The 19944-nt window shown below is 44.1% G+C and overlaps 1 protein-coding gene across 1 annotated transcript in view; it reads left to right on the plus strand.

The window, feature by feature from the left end:
* MCTS1 (MCTS1 re-initiation and release factor) overlaps window positions 1-13574 on the plus strand; it is a 34388-nt gene extending 20814 nt beyond the window's left edge. The window contains exons 4-6 of the mRNA XM_088478221.1: window positions 351-484; window positions 11591-11658; window positions 13368-13574. Of these exons, the coding sequence (XP_088334347.1) occupies window positions 351-484; window positions 11591-11658; window positions 13368-13449 (284 nt within the window). The 3' untranslated portion in view covers window positions 13450-13574. The remainder of the gene's footprint in view (window positions 1-350; window positions 485-11590; window positions 11659-13367) is intronic.
* Window positions 13575-19944: the final 6370 nt, after the last annotated feature.

The raw sequence follows: 19944 nt of genomic DNA on the forward strand, positions 1-19944 counted from the left end.
ACTGTAATAGCTGAGTTTAGGAAGCTCTGGGATAGAGTATCTTCTGCTCAGATCTTTGCATGACTCACCGGATTGTGAGAGTGCAGGTAAATGAGATTATATTCTTTTATGCTAGTTGCATAATTCCACCCAGAACTATATTTTTATTTTGAAATTATCCTTTTAACTATGTTAAATCAATATTGTAATTTCTTGCAGAGAATGTTGTCTAAGTAACCAAATATTGGGCGATGGATGTTTTTTTTGTTTTGTTTTTGTTTTGTTTTTCTTTCTTGATCCAATTCGACATTCTAGGGAATAATTATTTCTACAGCTCAATCTTTTTCTTCTTTTTCTTTATCTTCTCCTAGATCCCTTTATCCTCCCACATCAGCAAGTTGATAAAGGAGCCATAAAGTTTGTCCTAAGTGGAGCAAATATCATGTGCCCAGGTTTAACATCTCCTGGAGCGAAGCTTTACCCAGCAGCAGCTGATACTGTGGTTGTATCCTTTCACGTTTAGGGGACACTTCACTGATGTAGCTCACAGGTTGGAGGAGTAAGCTTTTTATTTGTGATTAGCACATTTGTATATATGAGAAATGGAATTATTACTGTTTGGAAGTAATATATTTCTTGTGCTGTAATTAGATTTTCTTGCTGCTCAGTTGCAGCCTGGCATTGTCATGGTATGGGGCTGGCTGTATATAGAGGACTCCCTAACGAGTATATAGGTAACTATTAAAGATGGGCTAAAGGTTATTTGCAAAAAAAACAATGCACAGTTGGTGCCTACATATTTAATTGCTGGAAAAAAAAAAAAACCTGATCCTTCAAAAGAGTAACCAGCACCAGTTATCAATCAAGCTGGGTATGTGCTACTCCAAGCTTGGCACACCACAATAAAGAGCCCCTAGAGGGGTTATTATGTGGGAACTGGTATGTAATGCCGGCGGCTGATTAGCCGCCGGATGAAATACCGACGCCGGAAGCCCGAACTATCTATATCCCGACTGGGGCTGGTAAGTACCCTAACCCTCCCTTAGTGGTGCCTAACCCTAAACTCCCCCTGGTAGTGCCTGTGCCTAGCCATAACCTCCCCCGGTGGTGCCTAGCCCTAATCCCCCTTTTTCCCTAGCCAAAGCCTAACCCTCCCCGGGGGGAGCCTAATCCCAATCTCCTCCAGGGGTCCCTAACCCTACCCCCCCCCCCCAACAGCTAACACCTAACATACCCCTGTTACCTTTGTTCGGCATGGCTGCTGTCGGGATCTCGACGTCTATCTTTAATCCCAAATCGGGATTCTGGCAGCCGGACGCCGGTAAGTTAACTACATCCCATTATGTGTGCCATGCCAAACTATGTCAGAATGCAGCTAAATAAAAGAGAAAAAAAATTGCCACGCCACTGAGGTGGTCTGTGAGCTGCTCAGCCAGGGTTCGCTTCCACACACAGGCAGAGAAGAGGAGACTGCTGCTGTTCAGCGGCAGCAGTCTCCCTGGTCCTACTGCAGCCAAGCACACAGCAGTTTGTGCTGGGCTACTGACAGGTAAAGAGGGAGAAGGGGAGAGGTTTGTCTCCAACAAGCCAGAGTAGTTAGTACCCGCTATCATGGATCCTATGTATATGCGACCGAAAACGGATTTCTTCAAACAGTTACGAGCTTTAGGATGCACTGGGTCCTCCTCCATATATACCCCGTCCCTGGCTACAGGCTTTCAGTTTTTTATTTGGTGCGCAGGAGTGCACCTGGTGAACAGAGGACTGCTTCGGCAGTCCCAAGCAAGTTTTTTTTTTTTTTTTTTTTTTTTTTTTTTTTCTTCTCATGAGTAAGCAGCACTAGGCAGCCTGTGCTGCTCCTTCGACTACTCCCGCCGGAGCTGTAACACCAGTGAGGGAACTGGTGATTTCGGCGGGCGCCAGCGTAGGCCTAGCGCTGGGTCTGGGACTGCAGCCGAAGACAACGTGGACGCAGGTAAGGTAGTTCCCCGCTGACTGCCGACGTTGGGGAACCACGTGGCAGTCCATGCCGGCGGTGGAGGCCGCTGTTGTAAGGAACCAGGTAAAATGCCTCCCCCACTAGACCATCGGGACATGAGATTCTCCTGACAGCCGAGGATGATAATGGTGGCGGCCATGTATAAGTCAGTAAGCCCGGTGGATCCTTACAGCCTAGGGGAGGTACGCTCTCCCCGGCGGCCTCTTCCCGCCCCCCCCCCCCACCTCCCTGTTATGAGATGGCCACTCTCAGGTGCTCTTGGTGTCTGCAGATCTCAGGAGGCTTGGTTAGTCTCCCAGTATACCTCTCCTTGGATGGCCAGGTTATACAGAGCTCGATAGCCTTGTGTGCCGTTCGTAGTTGACTAAGAGCTTACTGTGTGTGTGTGTATATGTATATATGTGTATATATATATATATATATGTGTGTGTATGTATGTGTACGTCATCTTGCATGGACGAACATCATCATTCCTGGACAAAAGTCCAGGAATGATGATGTTCGTCCATGCAAGATGACGTTTTGCCTCTTTCTGAGTTCCGTTTTTTTGGAGGGAAAAATCCGAACTCCACGTGCAAACTCGAACCTATCCGAGCCTGCACATCCCTAATATATATATATAATATACTTTTTTTTTTTTTTTGCATTGTATGGGACTCGTGTAAATCTGCTGGCTTCATGTATGGCCAGTCAGGCGGGTTGTCCCCTCAGGATTTCATACAGAATAGATTGTGGTCACTATTACAAGGAGTCACCACATTAGTCCAGCCTACCAGCTCCTGGGCAGGAACCCCCTTGGGCTTCTTTTTCCCAGATCATAGCCCTGTATGCCTCTCCTTTGGTGGCCAGGTTAGACAGAGCTCAATATCCTACTAAGAGCAGTATTCAATTTGAGCCAAGTCGAGCCGCGTTAACTTAATGTGGCCCGGACTTAACGCCGACTTCGCCTGTTTTGTAGGCGTTCGAGTATCGCGGCCATCCAGGCTTTACCCCGTATTCTATTTCAAAGTACGCATAAACGGCACCCGGCGATACTATAAAAAGCGGAAAGTACTGTCATTTTTGGGGCAATCAGCCTGACCCCCCCCCCAAATGATGCTCTGACATCGGGGTTCACTATAGTACCCCCCGATTTGGCTCGCTGAAGGTATTTGGTGTTTTTAAATGGGCTCAATAGCTGCTTTATAGTGTTTTTCTATACCTGATGCAGAATAGTATTTAGGAGAATTTTTTTCCAGAAAACTATCCCAGCAAATTGGGGTATTTGAAAACGGGGGTCAGCATATTTAAAGTTGAAAAAGTGAAGTTGAAAAAATCCTCCTGCCGCAAACACCTGCAATCAAAAAAACACTTGGGGCATACTTGGGGACCCCCCCCCAGAGTCAAGTTCGCTAGTTTTTAACTTTGTCCCCCAACATTTTTATTTTTCGCCCCCTTTTTCAAAGTAAATTTTTGGGGTGCACCCCAAAATTCCAATTCTGCACTTTTTTCCGCCTGCCATTCATAGGCGATACTTTACCGCCTATTACATTGCATTGACTTTGAAGTCTATCAAATTCAATAGAGGATAAAACCAAAACAGGCGATAATGACGTCATCGGCGGTAGCTTAACGCGGAACCGCACTTAATGCTTCAAATTGAATACGGGCCTAAGCCGTTTGTGTTTTCTGTAGTTGATTAAGAACCTATTGCAAATATATTGCTTAAATGCATTAAGCTTTGCTGTGTGTTTTATACTGCCTTTATTTTTCTGAAAAAAACTGTCAGTTATAACTGTACTTCACATTTACTAGATATTTGTGAAGATGGTCACACTACAGTGTTGCCTTTATATGTCTTAACCTGGCCATACACACTACAAGTATCTGGGCGATCCGCCCGATATCCGTGGATTGTCCCGATAATTGTAGCGTGTGCGGGCGACCGAGGGTTAAATATTGCTCGGTCGGGCATGCCGGATTGTCCAGCATGCCCGTCCGATGCAATATTTATGGGGTAAACTGTCGGCCGCATGGGGCAGTGTGCCGCAGCCGACAGACAGACATTTCCTGTGTTCCTTCCCATGGACAGAACAGGGAAATGCGGAGCGCAGATGTCGGGGCTAATACACTGAGAAATCTCAGTGTATGCCGTGCATATCTGCGACTGGCAGGTTGCCAGATAAAATGTCTGTCGGTCTGACAGGCATTTTATCTGGACGTGTATGCCCAGCTTTTCGGGAAGTGCTCCAATTAACACCCAGCTGCAGGTGTGTAGGGGTTAAATTGTACTTCACATATACTTGAGAAGGCTGGGCTGCCCATCCCCCTCTCTTCTAATTAATTAGGGATGCTCAGCTGCAGTTGAGTGCTGGCTGAGAGGAGGTTTGGTCTATCTCTGAGTATACCTTTTTCATAGGAAGATATATAGCACTGGAATCCTACCAACTTTTGTTGCCTATTTGTATGAATTGCACTTATATCCTACCAATATAACTGTGATTTAGTGCCTATTTGCAAATGTACTACAGTCAGGTGCATAAATATTGGGACATTGACAGAATTTTCATATTTTGGCCTCTATTCACCACCACAATGGCTTTGAAATGAAACAAACAAGATATGCTTTAACTACAGACTTTCAGATTTAATTTGAGGGTAATTACACCAAATCAGGTGAACGGTGTAGGAATTACAACGGTTTCTATATGTGCCTCCCACTTTTTAAGGGGCTAAAAGTAATGAGACAAACTAAACAATCCTAAATCTAACTTTCACTTATTAATACTTTGTTGCAAATCCTTTGTAGGCAATTACAGCCTGAAGTCTGGAATGCATAGACATCACCAGACGCTGGGTTTCATCCCTGGTGATGCTCTGCCAGGCCTCTACTACAAATGTCTTCAGTTCCTGCTTGTTCTTGGGGCATTTTCCCTTCAGTTTCGTCTTCATCAAGTGAAATGCATGCTCAATCGTATTCAGGTCAGGGGATTGACTTGGCCATTGCATAACATTCCACTTTTTAGCCTTAAAAAACTCTTTGGTTGCTTTTGCAGTATGCTTCGGGTCATTGTCCATCTGCACTGTGAAGCGCCGTCCAATGAGTTCTGAAGCATTTGACTGAATATGAGCATATAATATTGCCCGAAACACTTCAGAATTCATTCTGCTGCTTTGGTCAGCAGTCACATCATCAATAAATACAAGGGAACCAGTTCCATTGGCAGACATACATGCCCACGCCATAACACTACCACCACCATGCTTCACTGATGAGGTGGTATGTTTTGGATTATGAGCAGTTCCTTTCCTTCTCCATACTCTTCTCTTCCCATCACTCTGGTACAAGTTGATCTTTGTCTCATCTGTCCATAGGATGTTGTTCCAGAACTGTAATGGCTTTTTTAGATGTTGTTTGTCAAACTCTAATCTGGTCTTCCTGTTTCTGTGGCTCACCAATTGTTTACATCTTGTGGTGAACCCTCTATATTCACTCTTGTGAAGTATTCTCTTGATTGTTGACTTTGAGACATATACACCTACCTCCTGGAGTGTGTTCTTGATTTGGCCAACTGTTGTGAAGGGGTTTTTCTTCACCAGGGAAATAATAATTCTTCTGTCATCCACCACAGTTGTTCTCCGTGGTCTTCCGGGTCTTTTGGAGTTGCTGAGCTCTCTGGTGCGTTCTTTCTTTTTAAGAATGTTCCAAACAGTTGATTTGGCCACACCTAATGTTTTTGCTATCTCTCTGATGGGTTTGTTTTGATTTTTCAGCCTAATGATGGCTTGCTCCACTGAAAGTGACAGCTCTTTGGATCTCATATTGAGAGTCGACAGCAACTGATTCCAAATGCAAATATCGCACCTAGAATCAACTCCAGACTTTTACCTGCTTAATTGATAATGAAATAACGAGGGAATAGCCCACACCTGTCCATGAAATAGCTTTTGAGTTGATAGTCCCATTACTTCTGGCCCTTAAAAAGTGGGAGGCACATATAGAAACCATTGTAATTTCTATACCGTTCACCTAATTTTGATGTAATTACCCTCAAATTAAATCTGAAAGTCTGCAGTTAAAGCACATCTTGTTTGTTTCATTTCAAAGCCATTGTGGTGGTGAATAGAGGCCAAAATATGAAAAATCTGTCAATGTCCCAATAATTATGCACCTGACTGTATATACAGGTAGATCCTACCAAACTTGTGTGTTTAGGTCAGAGGTTCCCAAAGTCCGCCATTACAGTCCACGTTTTAGGGATATCCATGCTTGAGCACAGGTGACTTAATTAGTACCTCAATCCATTTGATTTAACCATCTGGACTCAAGCTTGGATATCCCTAAAACGTGGACTGTAATGGCAGATGTTGGGAACCTCTGGTTTAGGTAGTTTATTTTAATGCCCTTTTGCAAAGATTTTATGTGACTTATGCTACTGTTGAAAAATATTTTACTTTTTGTTTCTTCCTAACTCCCAAACTGCCAGTGTAAGGGGTTAGAGCAGTGGTTCCCAGCCACAGTCCTCAAGGCACATTAACAGCCCAGGTTTTTGGGGATAGCCAGACTTGAGCACAAGTGACTTAATTAGTACCTCAGTTATTTTGATTTAACCATCTGTGCACAATCATGGATATCACTAAAACCAGGACTGTTAGTGTGCCTTGAGGACCGAGGTTGGGAATCTATGGGTTAGAGAGTGCTTCATATTCATATTTTTTTGTGAAGGGGCTCTCTTGGCATTGTTAACCCTACACTTGTTGTAGGTTACTTGCAAATAATTCCCAGGCCCCAAGACTAGGGAATTAGGAGACTGTTGTCCCTGGGCTGGTTTCACATACACCCTGTGCAGTAGGCCTCTCAGGTTTTCATACAGGATGGACTGTGTGTTGATTGTTCTACTCCACAACAGTCCACCTTGCCAGCACCTGTTCAGGGGTCACCTTGAATGCTCCCCTGGTCTCAGGTTGTGACGCAGTTAGTGGACCGCTTATCCCCCACACTGCCTCCCACTTGGGATTCCCACCTAGATTACAGCCTGCTATGTTTCCTCCTCTCATACATCCCTCCTGGATGGAGGGTTATGTCCACTCCGTTCAGAATCTGGCTTGTAGCATCTACCTATCTGCAGATGTTACAGGCGAATAAGGCATCCACCGTTTAAGATATAAGTGGACTGCACCATCCTCTCAGTCCACCCTACTTTCAGATTCTGATATATAATATCTATATCTGAGGCGGCTGAGGATACACAAGTTTCTCCCTCTGGGCCTATCTACAAAAGTTAGAGCGTCATTCCTCAGTGGATGTTCCTCTCTAGCAGGGCAGGTTGATTCAATCCTCATTATAGAAGATGAAGTACTAGCTAAGGACCTAATAAATCTGGTATTCAGACACCAGAAGGTGATTTAGGCTGAATTACCTCAATCTGTACAACTCACTGAGTTTATGAGGAAAGCTTGGAACACTGCAGATAAACTGTTCCAGATTCCAAAAAGACTAGTGTCTTTTTTTTTTTTTTTTTTTTACCCTCTCCCACAGGAATAGAGCATTAGGTGAGAAATCCCCCTCCCCACTGGGGATTTTTACGTGACAACTTCCTAAAGGGTTACTTCCCAGAAGGTTGTTTACACAACTCCCCCACCAAATGCTATCTATGCCTTTTCTCTCTAGTAGACCATTCAGGCTTCTAAATTCAGGGGTGATAATCCCGGTTCCTTTGGTTAACAAGGAAGGAGTTATTACTCAGATTTGTTTTTGATTCAAAAGCTAGAGGAGTCTCATCACTCTATTCTGAATTGGAAATCTCTCAACAGGTTTGTCAAAGTGCCCAAGTTCTGTATGTACACCCTACAGTTAATTATGCTGGCAATGGAACCTGGGGACTTCAGGGCCCTGGGCATACAGGATGCTTATACCTATTGCCAGGGTTTTGCTGTTTGTCAGCAACATTACCATTGCCCTTTGGTCTGTCCACAAGCCCCTCGGTACAAATGATCTTTCTACTGGGGGACAAGATTGCTGCGTTACAATTGCGTGTGCGCAAATTGCTCCGCAATCAAAGCATGTCAGTTCACTCAGCAATGCAGGTCCTGGGGTCCATGGTATCCACCTTCGAACATGGTGGTGTATATATCCAGTTCCATACCAGGTCCCTGCAGTGATTGAATCTGTCTTGGTGGGATGGTCAGTATCATCTGGTAAGGTTTGAGCGATCCTCATCTCGCCAGAAGTTCGACTCTTCCTCTCATGGTGACTGCAGACAGCTCATATGAATAGGGTTCGCTCCTTCTGGATTCCAGATTGGGTGCTCCTCACTACCGATGCCAGCCTCCACGCTTGGGGCGCAGTAATGGGTCATCACACTTTTTAGGGAGATGAACGACCAAGGAGGGTCTCTTATCCATAACTATACCACAAGGTCCCCAGGTATGGGTCCAGAACCAGGAATCCCTCAGCTGATTTTGAGGGACGCTCTAGCAGTGAAGTGGGACTTCAAGCTAGCGTATCTCTTTCCTACGATCTCCCTCCTCCCAAGGGTCATCAGGAAATTCAAGCAGGAGAGCGGCACAGTAATACTGATAGCCCCTGCTTCGTCCAGATGTCATTGGTTCACAGACAGTCAGAATCTCTCCATAGACACCCCATGGCCTCTTCCTCTAAGGCCCTGGCTGCATCCGGACCTTCCTCATCTGTCTTTGACGGCGTGGCTCTTGAATCTTTTCATCTTAAGAGCCAAGGGTTTTACTAATTCTGTAATTCAGACTATGCTTGGGGCACGGAAACTTTCCTCTGCCCGCATTCATTACAGGATTTGGCACTCATATTTTTAATGGTGTAAGCCTAGGAAATATGAACCTGAAGTTTTTAGGGTATCCCGATTGCTTGATTTTCTCCAGGCTGGGTTAGACCAGGGTCTCCACCTGGCCAACCTGAGGGTTCAGGCATCTGCACTCTGTTTTGGTTTCAGTGAAGGATCGCCCCGCTGCCTGATGATAGGACATTTTTTCTGGGCAAATAAATCTGGATCTAATTGAATTGCTCGAAGGCATTTCAAGTGTTAAAATCCTGTTTTATTTGCCTGAAAAATTATCAGGTCTGATTTTAATTTTTGAGTCAGGTTATGCAATACAGTCCATGAATGTCCAGAACTCCTAGTGCTGCCATGAAAGGACTGTGCCTCTTGGCCACATAATTTGAACTGGAATTCAAAATATATATATCTATATCTATCTATATATCTCAGTCAGGTGCATAAATATTGGGACATTGACAGAATTTTCATATTTTGTCCTCTATTCACCGCCACAATGGCTTTGAAATGAAACAAACAAGATGTGCTTTAACTGCAGACTTTCAGATTTAATTTGAGGGTAATTACATCAAAATTAGGTGAACGGTGTAGGAATTACAACGGTTTCTATATGTGCCTCCCACTTCTTAAGGGGCCAAAAGTAATGGGACTATCAACGCAAAAGCTATTTCATGGACAGGTGTGGGCTATTCCCTCGTTATTTCATTATCAATTAAGCAGGTAAAAGGTCTAGAGTTGATTCTAGGTGTGACATTTGCATTTGGAATCAGTTGCTGTCGACTCTCAATATGAGATCCAAAGAGCTGTCACGATCAGTGAAGCAAGCCATCATTAGGCTGAAAAATCAAAACAAACCCATCGGAGAGATAGCAAAAACATTCGGTGTGGCCAAATCAACTGTTTGGAACATTCTTAAAAAGAAAGAACGCACCGGAGAGTTCAGTGACTCCAAAAGACCCGGAAGACCACGGAAAACAACTGTGGTGGATGACAGAAGAATTATTTCCCTGGTGAAGAAAAACCCCTTCACAACAGTTGGCCAAATCAAGAACACTCTCCAGGAGGTAGGTGTATATGTGTCAAAGTCAACAATCAAGAGAAGACTTCACGAGAGTGAATATAGAGGGTTCACCACAAGATGTAAACCATTGGTGAGCCTCAAAAACAGGAAGACCAGATTAGAGTTTGCCAAACAACATTTAAAAAAGCCATTACAGTTCTGGAACAACATCCTATGGACAGATGAGACAAAGATCAACTTGTACCAGAGTGATGGGAAGAGAAGAGTATGGAGAAGGAAAGGAACTGCTCATGATCCAAAACATACCACCTCATCAGTGAAGCATTGGTGGTGGTAGTGTCATGGCGTGGGCATGTATGGCTGCCAATGGAACTGGTTCCCTTGTATTTATTGATGATGTGACTGCTGACAAAAGCAGCAGAATGAATTCTGAAGTGTTTCGGGCAATATTATATGCTCATATTCAGTCAAATGCTTCAGAACTCATTGGACGGCTCTTCACAGTGCAGATGGACAATGACCCGAAGCATACTGCAAAAGCAACCAAAGCGTTTTTTAAGGCTAAAAAGTGGAATGTTATGCAATGGCCAAGTCAATCCCCTGACCTGAATCCGATTGAGCATTGATTTCACTTGATGAAGACAAAACTGAAGGGAAAATGCCCCAAGAAAAAGCAGGAACTGAAGACATTTGCAGTAGAGGCCTGGCAGAGCGTCACCAGGGATGAAACCCAGCGTCTGGTGATGTCTATGCATTCCAGACTTCAGGCTGTAATTGCCTGCAAAGGATTTCCTACTAAGTATTAAAAAGTGAAAGTTAGATTTAGGGATTGTTAAGTTTGTCCCATTACTTTTGGCCCCTTTAAAAAGTGGGAGGCACATATAGAAACCGTTGTAATTCCTACACCGTTCACCTGATTTGGATGTAATTACCCTCAAATTAAATCTGAAAGTCTGCAGTTAAAGCACATCTATGTTTTTCATTTCAAAGCCATTGTGGTGGAGAATAGAGGCCAAAATATAAAAATTCTGTCAATGTCCCAATATTTATGCACCTGACTATGTGTGCGTGTGTGTATGTATGTATATATATATGTATATATAATATATATGTATATATAATGTTTGTGTGTGTGTATATATATATATATGTATATGTGTATGTATGTATAATGTTTGTGTGTGTGTGTATGTGTGTATATATGTATGTGTGTATATATGTATGTGTGTATATATATTTCTCTTTTTTTATTTCTCACTCTCCCTCTTTTATTTCTCTCTTAATCTGCCTTTCTCTGTCTCGCTCTCTCTCTCTCTTTGTCTGTCTGTCTGTCTAAATTTCTAAAATAACACGTATTTGCTGGATGTTTTTTGCTTTTAAATATTTTTTTTTTTTATAGGTACGTAATTAGTTGGAGACTTAGGGTTAAAATTTCTGTTGTGTGATTTGTCTCAGCAGCCTATGATCAGCGGTTTGACCAACGGAGTTTAAAGTCGCAATAGAATTAAATGCTAAATCGGGCTGTTTTAATATTTATCTATTGCCCCTTTAAATTGACAAACCATGCAATAGTAAATCTACCCCTTTACTTTGTGTTTCTGAATTCACTCTGTTTTGAGGCTTTTCAGTGCCTCATACCTCCAAAATCAATCTCTATCGAGTTTGTCCATATTCTGTTAATGCTATTTTTATTTCTTTTATATTAGCAGTATGTAATTTTAAGTAAAATGCAATCATACCATTTAGATGGACTGGTCACCTCTTACTACTTTCAGTTGGGTCCTTAATTTTCGCATTCAGGCAATAATGGCAGAGGGAAAGCAGCATGCTCTTTGTGTTGGGGTTATGAAGATGTCGGCAGATGATATGTAAGTTTTGCAGAAAATCCTGTTATTACTGATAAAACATAGAAGTTATTTTCAAATCTTAATGAAATGGTGTGTGTGTGTTTTCTATGTATGTATATTGTGCAAGTGTTTTAAAGACGTGTAATTGAATCAATATTCGAAGATATATTTTGACAAAATTGTCCAGATATCTCTTGGTGGGTTCAAAAGCACCTACCAAATCAGAAATTGACCAGTTGTACATGGAAATGCAGTTGGCTGCGAGACCGCAATCTGCATTTGTGTGTGTATGATCACTGGCCAACCACACTGACCTTGTGATGAGATTGTTGGGTCTGAGTGCGGGTGTCCAATTTGATCACTTGCCTGTGTAAGGGCTATTTCACATACAACGGTTTTGTCCGTCCAGCAAAAAAAAAAAGGATGTTTTTTTTTACCATTGTTTAACTTCAGTGGAAGTGACAAATACATTAGGGCTTCCACACTGCACGAACATGCCAAAGTTGCCGTGTTAGCGCCGTGATGACCACTGACTGGGACTGCTGCCGTCCATAGTTTCAGTTTTAATGATTGAAAAGAGATTCAAACACACGGCAATAATATTACACACAGCACAAAACCGTTGTGTGTAAAAGGGACTGATCCACCGAGAAAAAAAATGGACACTTTTTTTTTTTTTTTTTTTTTCTGTCCGTTAAAACCCATTGTGTGTGAAAAGAGCCTAAAGGTAGTTTGTGGACTCCAGAATTTTAATTTCTTAACGTGTGTGTGTGGACATTACGGACATTGCCGCAAAGGCATGTTCATTAGCATGATTGATAAGGATCTGTATTTAACCCTTTCCCAGGTAAAATAAAGCAGACATACACATTTTGCATAAAAAGTTTGTTGTGAGACAAAACCTGAAATAAAGTTGCAGGATAAAATAAGTGAAACATTACATGGATTAATTTTAGGTGTGAGGGGAGGCACATTGTAAAGAATAGCTTTATACTAATGATTAAAAAGAGCCCCATATTGTTAGACCAAATACTGCTTAAATGATCAGCATAGTCTACATACATTTGCTCCCCCCAACAGCACCTGTTCTACCTCCACAGTAGCACACTGCAACAGCTGATGCTTCCACCTACCAAACAGTGCTCCCCTCAATTAATAACACACTGTAGCAGCCTGTGCCCTCCCAATAGCACACTGCACCAGTCTGTGGCCCCTTGCCCAAATCAATAGGGCACTGTAAAAACTTGTGTTCTTCCCAACCAATAGCACACTGCACCAGTCTGTGGCCCTCCCCCTTCAAAAGCATACTTCACAAGCCTGTGCTTCCCTTTAATCTGTAGACCACTGTGATGCCCATTCCTGACCACTCATACTGGTGCTACTTGGTCACTATAATTACCATTAGTAAAGTGAAACAAACTCCACAACAGCAACCAGTCAGAATATTATCTAAATCCTACAAAATATAAACCACAACTAAAAACAGGTATGAAACTGAGGGTAGAAAGGCTGTGCTCATGGTGTACAATCTAGAAGCTCAATGACTAGGTGACAACTGTGATGCCCCCAGGTAGAATGGTCTCTGCCACCACCAGGCATATATAACCAATTACCTCAGGGTAATGTGTGTAGCCGCACCTCATTCCTGGCTGCTGTGCTACTGCCTTTTATGTCCTGTACTTGCTATATGACCAGATCTTTGAGACTTTTTTTTTTTTTCCTTTTTACAGCGAGAAAGTCAATAAAGGAATTGGCATTGAAAATATTCATTATTTAAATGATGGGTTGTGGCACATGAAGACCTACAAGTGAAGCACTGTATCCATACTGGAGAGCACTCTGACTTAATCTAGACTTGAAAGTAACCTGTTTTTATTCATGTGGTTGAATGTGATATTTGCTTTCTGTGCTGCTTAATAAAGCAAGTGTCATAAGTATATATGTACATAGCTTTCTATTTCTTGTATGGTTCTGTTTTAACACTCTCTATTTAACCTGACTGTATACAAACTGCATGAAAGAGAAGTAAATCATAAGGTCCTATGCCTCACCCATCACCATTACCCGGTGTTCGCACAATTTAATGCCAGCTACTGTCTCTGCCACAGCAGTGGAGATCTCATGCATTCATATATGAGGGTATGTCAGGACAAACTGGATTTGGATGATTCCTTTCCTTTATGCTACTGGTCTCTCACTCATATGAACAGGCCATAAGTTGTAGTGTAAACAGTACTCTGGTCACAGGAACAAAAACCCAGTATTCTTCTCCTGAATCCCAGGTTCCTCAAGAATACAATAGTCTTCAGTGGCTTTGAAATCCCATACTTGGTTGTGTGTATCATTTAGGTCTCCCTATGATATTTTACAAATTGAACATCCTTCCCCGGTTTGTACTCAATATGGAAAACTTAAGTTTAACAGCTGATTTGATCACGTAATAAAAATTACATACTATAGGAAGATTGAAGTATATTTTCAAAAATAGTACAGTATGTGTAGAAGGCAATAGGCGTGAGATCCAGTGTTTGTCATTTAAGAAACATTGATTTGATTGGTTTTACAGATGATACACATGACTAGTCTGCTGATACTCATAGCTGTACTATTCTATATACTAAAGCCAGCAAAGCAGTGGTTGATAGCATTCAGTGATCTGGTAGGGAATGTTTCTCATGGACTACGTCCAAGAGCTGAGCAGATTGGAGTATAGGGGATGAGCATGGGGTCCATTCTCAGATATAAAAGGTGAATGTGGGAAATGTTGTTGTAGGAGATTTTAATTACTCAGACAGTGATTGGGGTAATGGGGACCTCTAGGATTGCTGCAGCACAAGTTCATGAGTCATTTAGTAGACTCCTCACCTAGAAGAGTTGCCATATTACATCAGATCTCAAACAAAATATTCAAATAAAAGATAATCTGGATGATGGTATGAAACACTATATTATACTGTAAGAAAAGAAGTCCAAGGTGGTTTGACTGAAACACTAAAGGTGCCCACACACATAGCGATATTTTACATGATTTGGTCGATTTCGACGAATCATGACGACGAATCGGGTACAAAAAAAGTACAAATCGTGAGTTTATACTCAAGAGCACGATGCCGATGCGCGTCCCGGCTCGTCGTATATAGCATCTTCTGATCTGCCGTGCTGTAGGGCAGATTAGCCAACCATGAACACGATGGAAGCAGATCGTGAGGGTTTTTTCCCTCTCGATGAATCGTATTATTTATCACACAATGCGGAATTTGACTGGCAGAAGCCTGGACACGCCCCATCGCCATCTTGTGCAGCATCGTGTATGGAGCAAGACGGTCGCACTTTGGGAGCCTGCACACTGAAGTGTTTTGTGGGATATTTGGTGAGTATTTGTACAGTTTAAATGCAACCACACTGACCACCAATATGTGCTCCCCACTGCCCACCAATGTGTGCCCCCAGGTAATAAATGCATGACCCAGCCACCGCCCGCCGTCATGCATTTAAGCTCCCACTGCCCACCAGTGTGTGCCCCCAAGTAATAAATGCATGACCCAGCCACCGCCCGCCGTATTGAGGCGGGCGGTGGCTGGGTCATGCATTAAGCTCCCCCACTGCCCACCAATGTGTGTAATACATCCAAAAAATAAATAAACATGTATTTTACAAAAAAAATCACCATACATTACATTTAAAAACACATTATTTAAAGCTGGGGGTCTTCTACCTTTCGGTCTCCAGCTGTTGTGGAACTACAGATCCCAGGATGACTTGCCACCCACCTTTTGAAGCTGTTTTTAGGGCATCCTGGGATCTGTAGTTCTACCACAACGACAGGCCCAAAGGTGGAAAACCCATACTGTGAAACAAAGAAAAATATTATTTCTACTTCAGGGTCCATAGGGTATCCACAGGATACCTTGGGGTATAGGCGATGGCGGCAGACATCCAGGCACCACAGAGTTACATTTTCAGCCTCCCAGGATGCACTGGGGTCCCTCTCCTATACCCCGCCCCCGAGCCTCAGGCCACTCAGTTTTCGTAGGTGCCTGGCCAGACCAGTCGCACCGTACAGAGGGGGGTCTTTTTAAGGCCCCTGAAGATTTCTTCGCAGCTGTGGCTGCACAACTAGAGTGCTCCAGCATAGGACAGTCAGTATTGACGTCCATGCTGTCACTCCTACACCCCGCCGGTACCAGAACGCCGGTACCGATCCGGGGATGCTGGTAGGTAGCTGGGGTCACAGCTAGCGGTGATCCCTGGCTACCTGGACTGTGGCCGGATGCACGGAGAGCAAGGTAAGTGGCGGGGTCCTGCGGTGGGCACCCGCCGGTAACACAGTCCTGTTTGGTCCCCAGGCAGGGGGCTCCCTGGGGACCGGCTGCGCGTGGGGCCAGGTACTGATCCTGCGCCTTCCACTAGACCACCAGGGACAGCGGGCCGCAGTATGTGCGGTACAGCGCGGCGTCCCAGGGGTTGATAGCACGCCAGGGGAGAACGGCTTCCCTGTCTCACAGCCGGCGTCTCCCCCGCTGCACAGTGCCATTCCACAGCGGTCTGAGCGGGCTGTGTCAGCGCTCCTCCCCCGGGCCGGCCTCCTCTCTGCTCCTCGGTGGCCATTTTCTCACTACATGTGCTGGGGATGGCAAACGCTGCTGGAAGCTGATACAGATGCCATTGCGGTCCGGGTCCCCCGCATACCTCTCCTTCAATTAAGGTCAGTGTATGCAGCACTGTTTCCTACCAGGCTCTGGTCTGTGTAGTTGATCGCAGTGCTTGTAATGCAGTATGTTATCTGTGCATTGTATGTGACCTTAAATGCTAGCGCTGTTGTACTTTCATTTCTGACTGTCAGCCTTTTCCTATCCCTGTTCTTCTGCTACAGCCCTTGCGGTGTGGTGTCGCAGGGTGTTTATTACCTCACAGTAAACGTGGTTTTTCTGTGTGGGAGGTCACATACGCTCCGTTCACACTCCTCATGTCGGAAAGTGAACGAGGATATCCTCTTCCAGCTATAATGTACTGTTATCATGTGCAGTTAGCGGAGGGATATGTAGACGCTGAGGGTTTATGGAGGGCATGTTGTATTATATATCAAGCCCCATTTCTGTCACTGTGCCTGCACAAAAAAAGGGGACCGCCCTCGGCTGGCTAAGATGCTTACAGCTTTTGTGGGCAACTTGGACCTTCCAAGTTGTGTACCTCATCCCTCCGTTATCCCTTCTTCCTCCAGTAATAGCAAGAAGGAGGCACGCTCCTGCTGATAGCTCCAGCGTAGGCCAGATGGCACTATTACTCAGATCTTTGGAGCCTCTCAGTTAACACTCCGAAGCTGTTGCCTCTACGCCCTGACCTGTTGTCTCAGGATCCTGGCTGATACCCAGACCTGGGTTGTCTGTCCTTGACGGTGTGGCGGTGGAGACTGCCCTCTTAAGGTCTAGGAGTTTTTCCAGCTCTATAGTTAGCAGGGGCTCTGTCCATGCTAAGAGCTCGGAAGTTTTTATCTGCAAGAATTTACCATTAGGTATGGTATACTTTCTTTCAGGTGTCGCCCTAGAGGCTAGGCTCCTCGGGTATTCCGGATATCCAGAGGTTGGCTTTCCTACAGGTGGGCTTAGATAACGGTCTTCGCCTTGCTTACCTCAAGGTGCAGGTTTCTGCCCTGTTAGTATGGTTTCAGTGTAGGATTGCTACTCTTCCTGATGTCCGCACCTTTGTGCAGGGTGTACGTTACATTCAGCATCCCTTTGTTCCACCTGTGGCTCCTTGGGATTTGGCTGTGGTCCTTGGGGCTCTCTGAGGACCGCCTTTTGATTCACTGGGCTCAGTGGATTTCAAATGGCTTACGGCTAGGACTGTATTCCTTCTGGCTTTTAATTTGGCCAGTAGGATCTCAGAATGGGAGGCTCTGTCATGTAGACCTCCCTTATTCTCATCTTTCCTAGGAACAGGGCAGTGCTTGCCTTTACTTCCCCAGTCCTGTCTGCTGGTGAGGCCTATTTGGCTGTGGTACGGGCGCTAAGAATTTAAGTTGACCGTACCAGTCCATTTGGGAAATCAGACTCTCAGTTTTGTCCTTTCTGGTTTCCATAAAAAGGGTTGGCCTGCCACTGCGCTAACTTTGGCAGGATGGATTCACAGGTCTTCCTGTTCCATCCTCTATTAAAGCTCTTCCAATAGCTCTGTGGGTCCTTCGTGGGCAGCTCGACGTGGCGCCTCAGCGGTGATTGGCAGCCACGTGGTCATCTGTCCATATTTTTGTAAGGTATTATGCTTTTGATACCTTCGCCTCTCAGGATGCTTCCTTTCGGCGGCGGATTCTCCTTACAGCACAGGAGCGTCCCCACCCTTAAAGGATACTGCTTTGGGACAGCCCCAAGGTATCCTGTGGATACCCTGTGGACCCTGAAGTAGAAAATATGAGATATGGTAAGAACTTACCCTTGTTATCTCTATTTCTACGAAGTCCATAGGGTCCCACAGGACTCCCGCCCTGTCGCACCTGTACTGCAGATGGGCTTTGATCTGGTCACCGGTTTCTCCGTCTCCTTCTGGTGAGAATGTGATTCTTGTGTGTTCCAGACTGTCTTCTCTCTCTTTTTTGCTCCTGCTCCGGCCTATGGCTTGTTACGAAACTGAGTGGCCTGAGGCTCGGGGGCGGGGTATAGGAGAGGGACCCCAGTGCATCCTGGGAGGCTGAAAATTTAACTCTGTGGTGCCTGGATGTCTGCCGCCATCGCCTATACCCCAAGGTATCCTGTGGAACCCTATGGACTTCGTAGAAATAGAGATAACAAGGGTAAGTTCTTACCATATCTCATATTATTGCCAAACAATAAACACGACATTCCTGTAAAAGAAAACATGATTAGAATACCATAACAAACCTTTAAAAAAAAAATATTAAAATATTAAAACATTGAAAATGTGAACTATAACAACATTACATTTAACAAAACTATATACACAAATATTTAAATGTCCTTTTTTTTCTTATTCATAGATAATGTCCATGGATTCTGAACGTGAATTCGTTACAGGATTCATTGAAATCCTGCACTCGAAAGAGTGTCTGTGGAAGATCAGTTCTCGGAAGTACCACAATAAGTCGCACAAGTTGGCCGCACTAGAGGAACTTATGGTGTATACGAAAAAATACATATCTGATGCAGACCTGAAAACTGTACGGCAAAAGATTCAAAATCTCAGGACAGTGTACATCAAAGAAAAAAAGAAGGTGGATGACTCCAAAAAATCAGGAGCGGCCACAAATGAAATATACACTCCTGCGCTGTAGTACTACCAAATGATGTCATTCATCAGTGAACAAGAGCCTCAAAGGGAATCAATCATCTTGATGTCTGAGTGTGAGGGAGAAGAGGAGGTTGCAGGAGTCTTGGTAAGTAGTGACACAGTTTAAACCAAAATCCTTAATGTTTTTGTTGTTAAATCCCAAATGTCCAATTTAGTCAGTAGTTCACAGACAGTCCTCCTGCCATGGTACAGCACCTGGTCCATTGAAATAGGTCATGTACTCCTCCCTCACTTCTTTGGCACGTGCGGTGGATGTTGTTGTAGTTGGTGGTGCAGACACAGATGTCAAAAGTTCAATGTCCTCCAGGAGTCCTACATCTTCTGGTCTAGCTGGGACTGGTCCTCGTTGAGTAGATTTTCTTCGCAGAAAGTTGTGCAGCACACAGCACGCCATCACGACCCAGTCTATCTTCTCCACATGTAGATTGATGGTGGTGTGGAAAATGCGGAAGCGGTTGCTCATTATTCCAAACGCATTTTCCACAATGCACCGTGCCCGGGATAGACGGTAGTTGTATATCCTTTTCTCTCTGGTCAGGCCCCTGTGTGCAAATGGCTTCATCACATGTTCATGTAATGCAAAAGCCTTGTCTGCAACGAAAACGTAATTTAGGCCGTGCTTTGTCTGGTCCAGTGAGGGCAAGTTAAGGGTTTTGTTGGCGAGTCTCTGGTAGAAAGCCGTCTTTTTGAAGGACCCACCATCCGAAGCACGGCCATTCTTGCTGACATCCACAAACAGAAATTCGTAGTTGGCATTCACCACTGCCATGAGAACGATGCTGAAGAATCCTTTGTAGTTTTAGTAGTATGATCCGGTGTTGGCAGGTGGGTTGATGCGGATGTGTTTCCCATCGATGGCTCCTCCGCAGTTAGGGAAATTCCAACGTTATTCAAAATCTTCCGCGATGCTGGTCCACTCCTCCACGGTGTTAGGAAACTGTAAAAATAGTAAAAAAGGGGTTAAAATATGACTCTAATATTTTTTTATATCTTTTTTTCCCTATA

This window comes from Taudactylus pleione, unplaced genomic scaffold (genome assembly GCF_031769625.1).
Source record: "Taudactylus pleione unplaced genomic scaffold, aTauple2 ptg000211l, whole genome shotgun sequence".
Taxonomy (NCBI): Eukaryota; Metazoa; Chordata; class Amphibia; order Anura; family Myobatrachidae; genus Taudactylus; species Taudactylus pleione.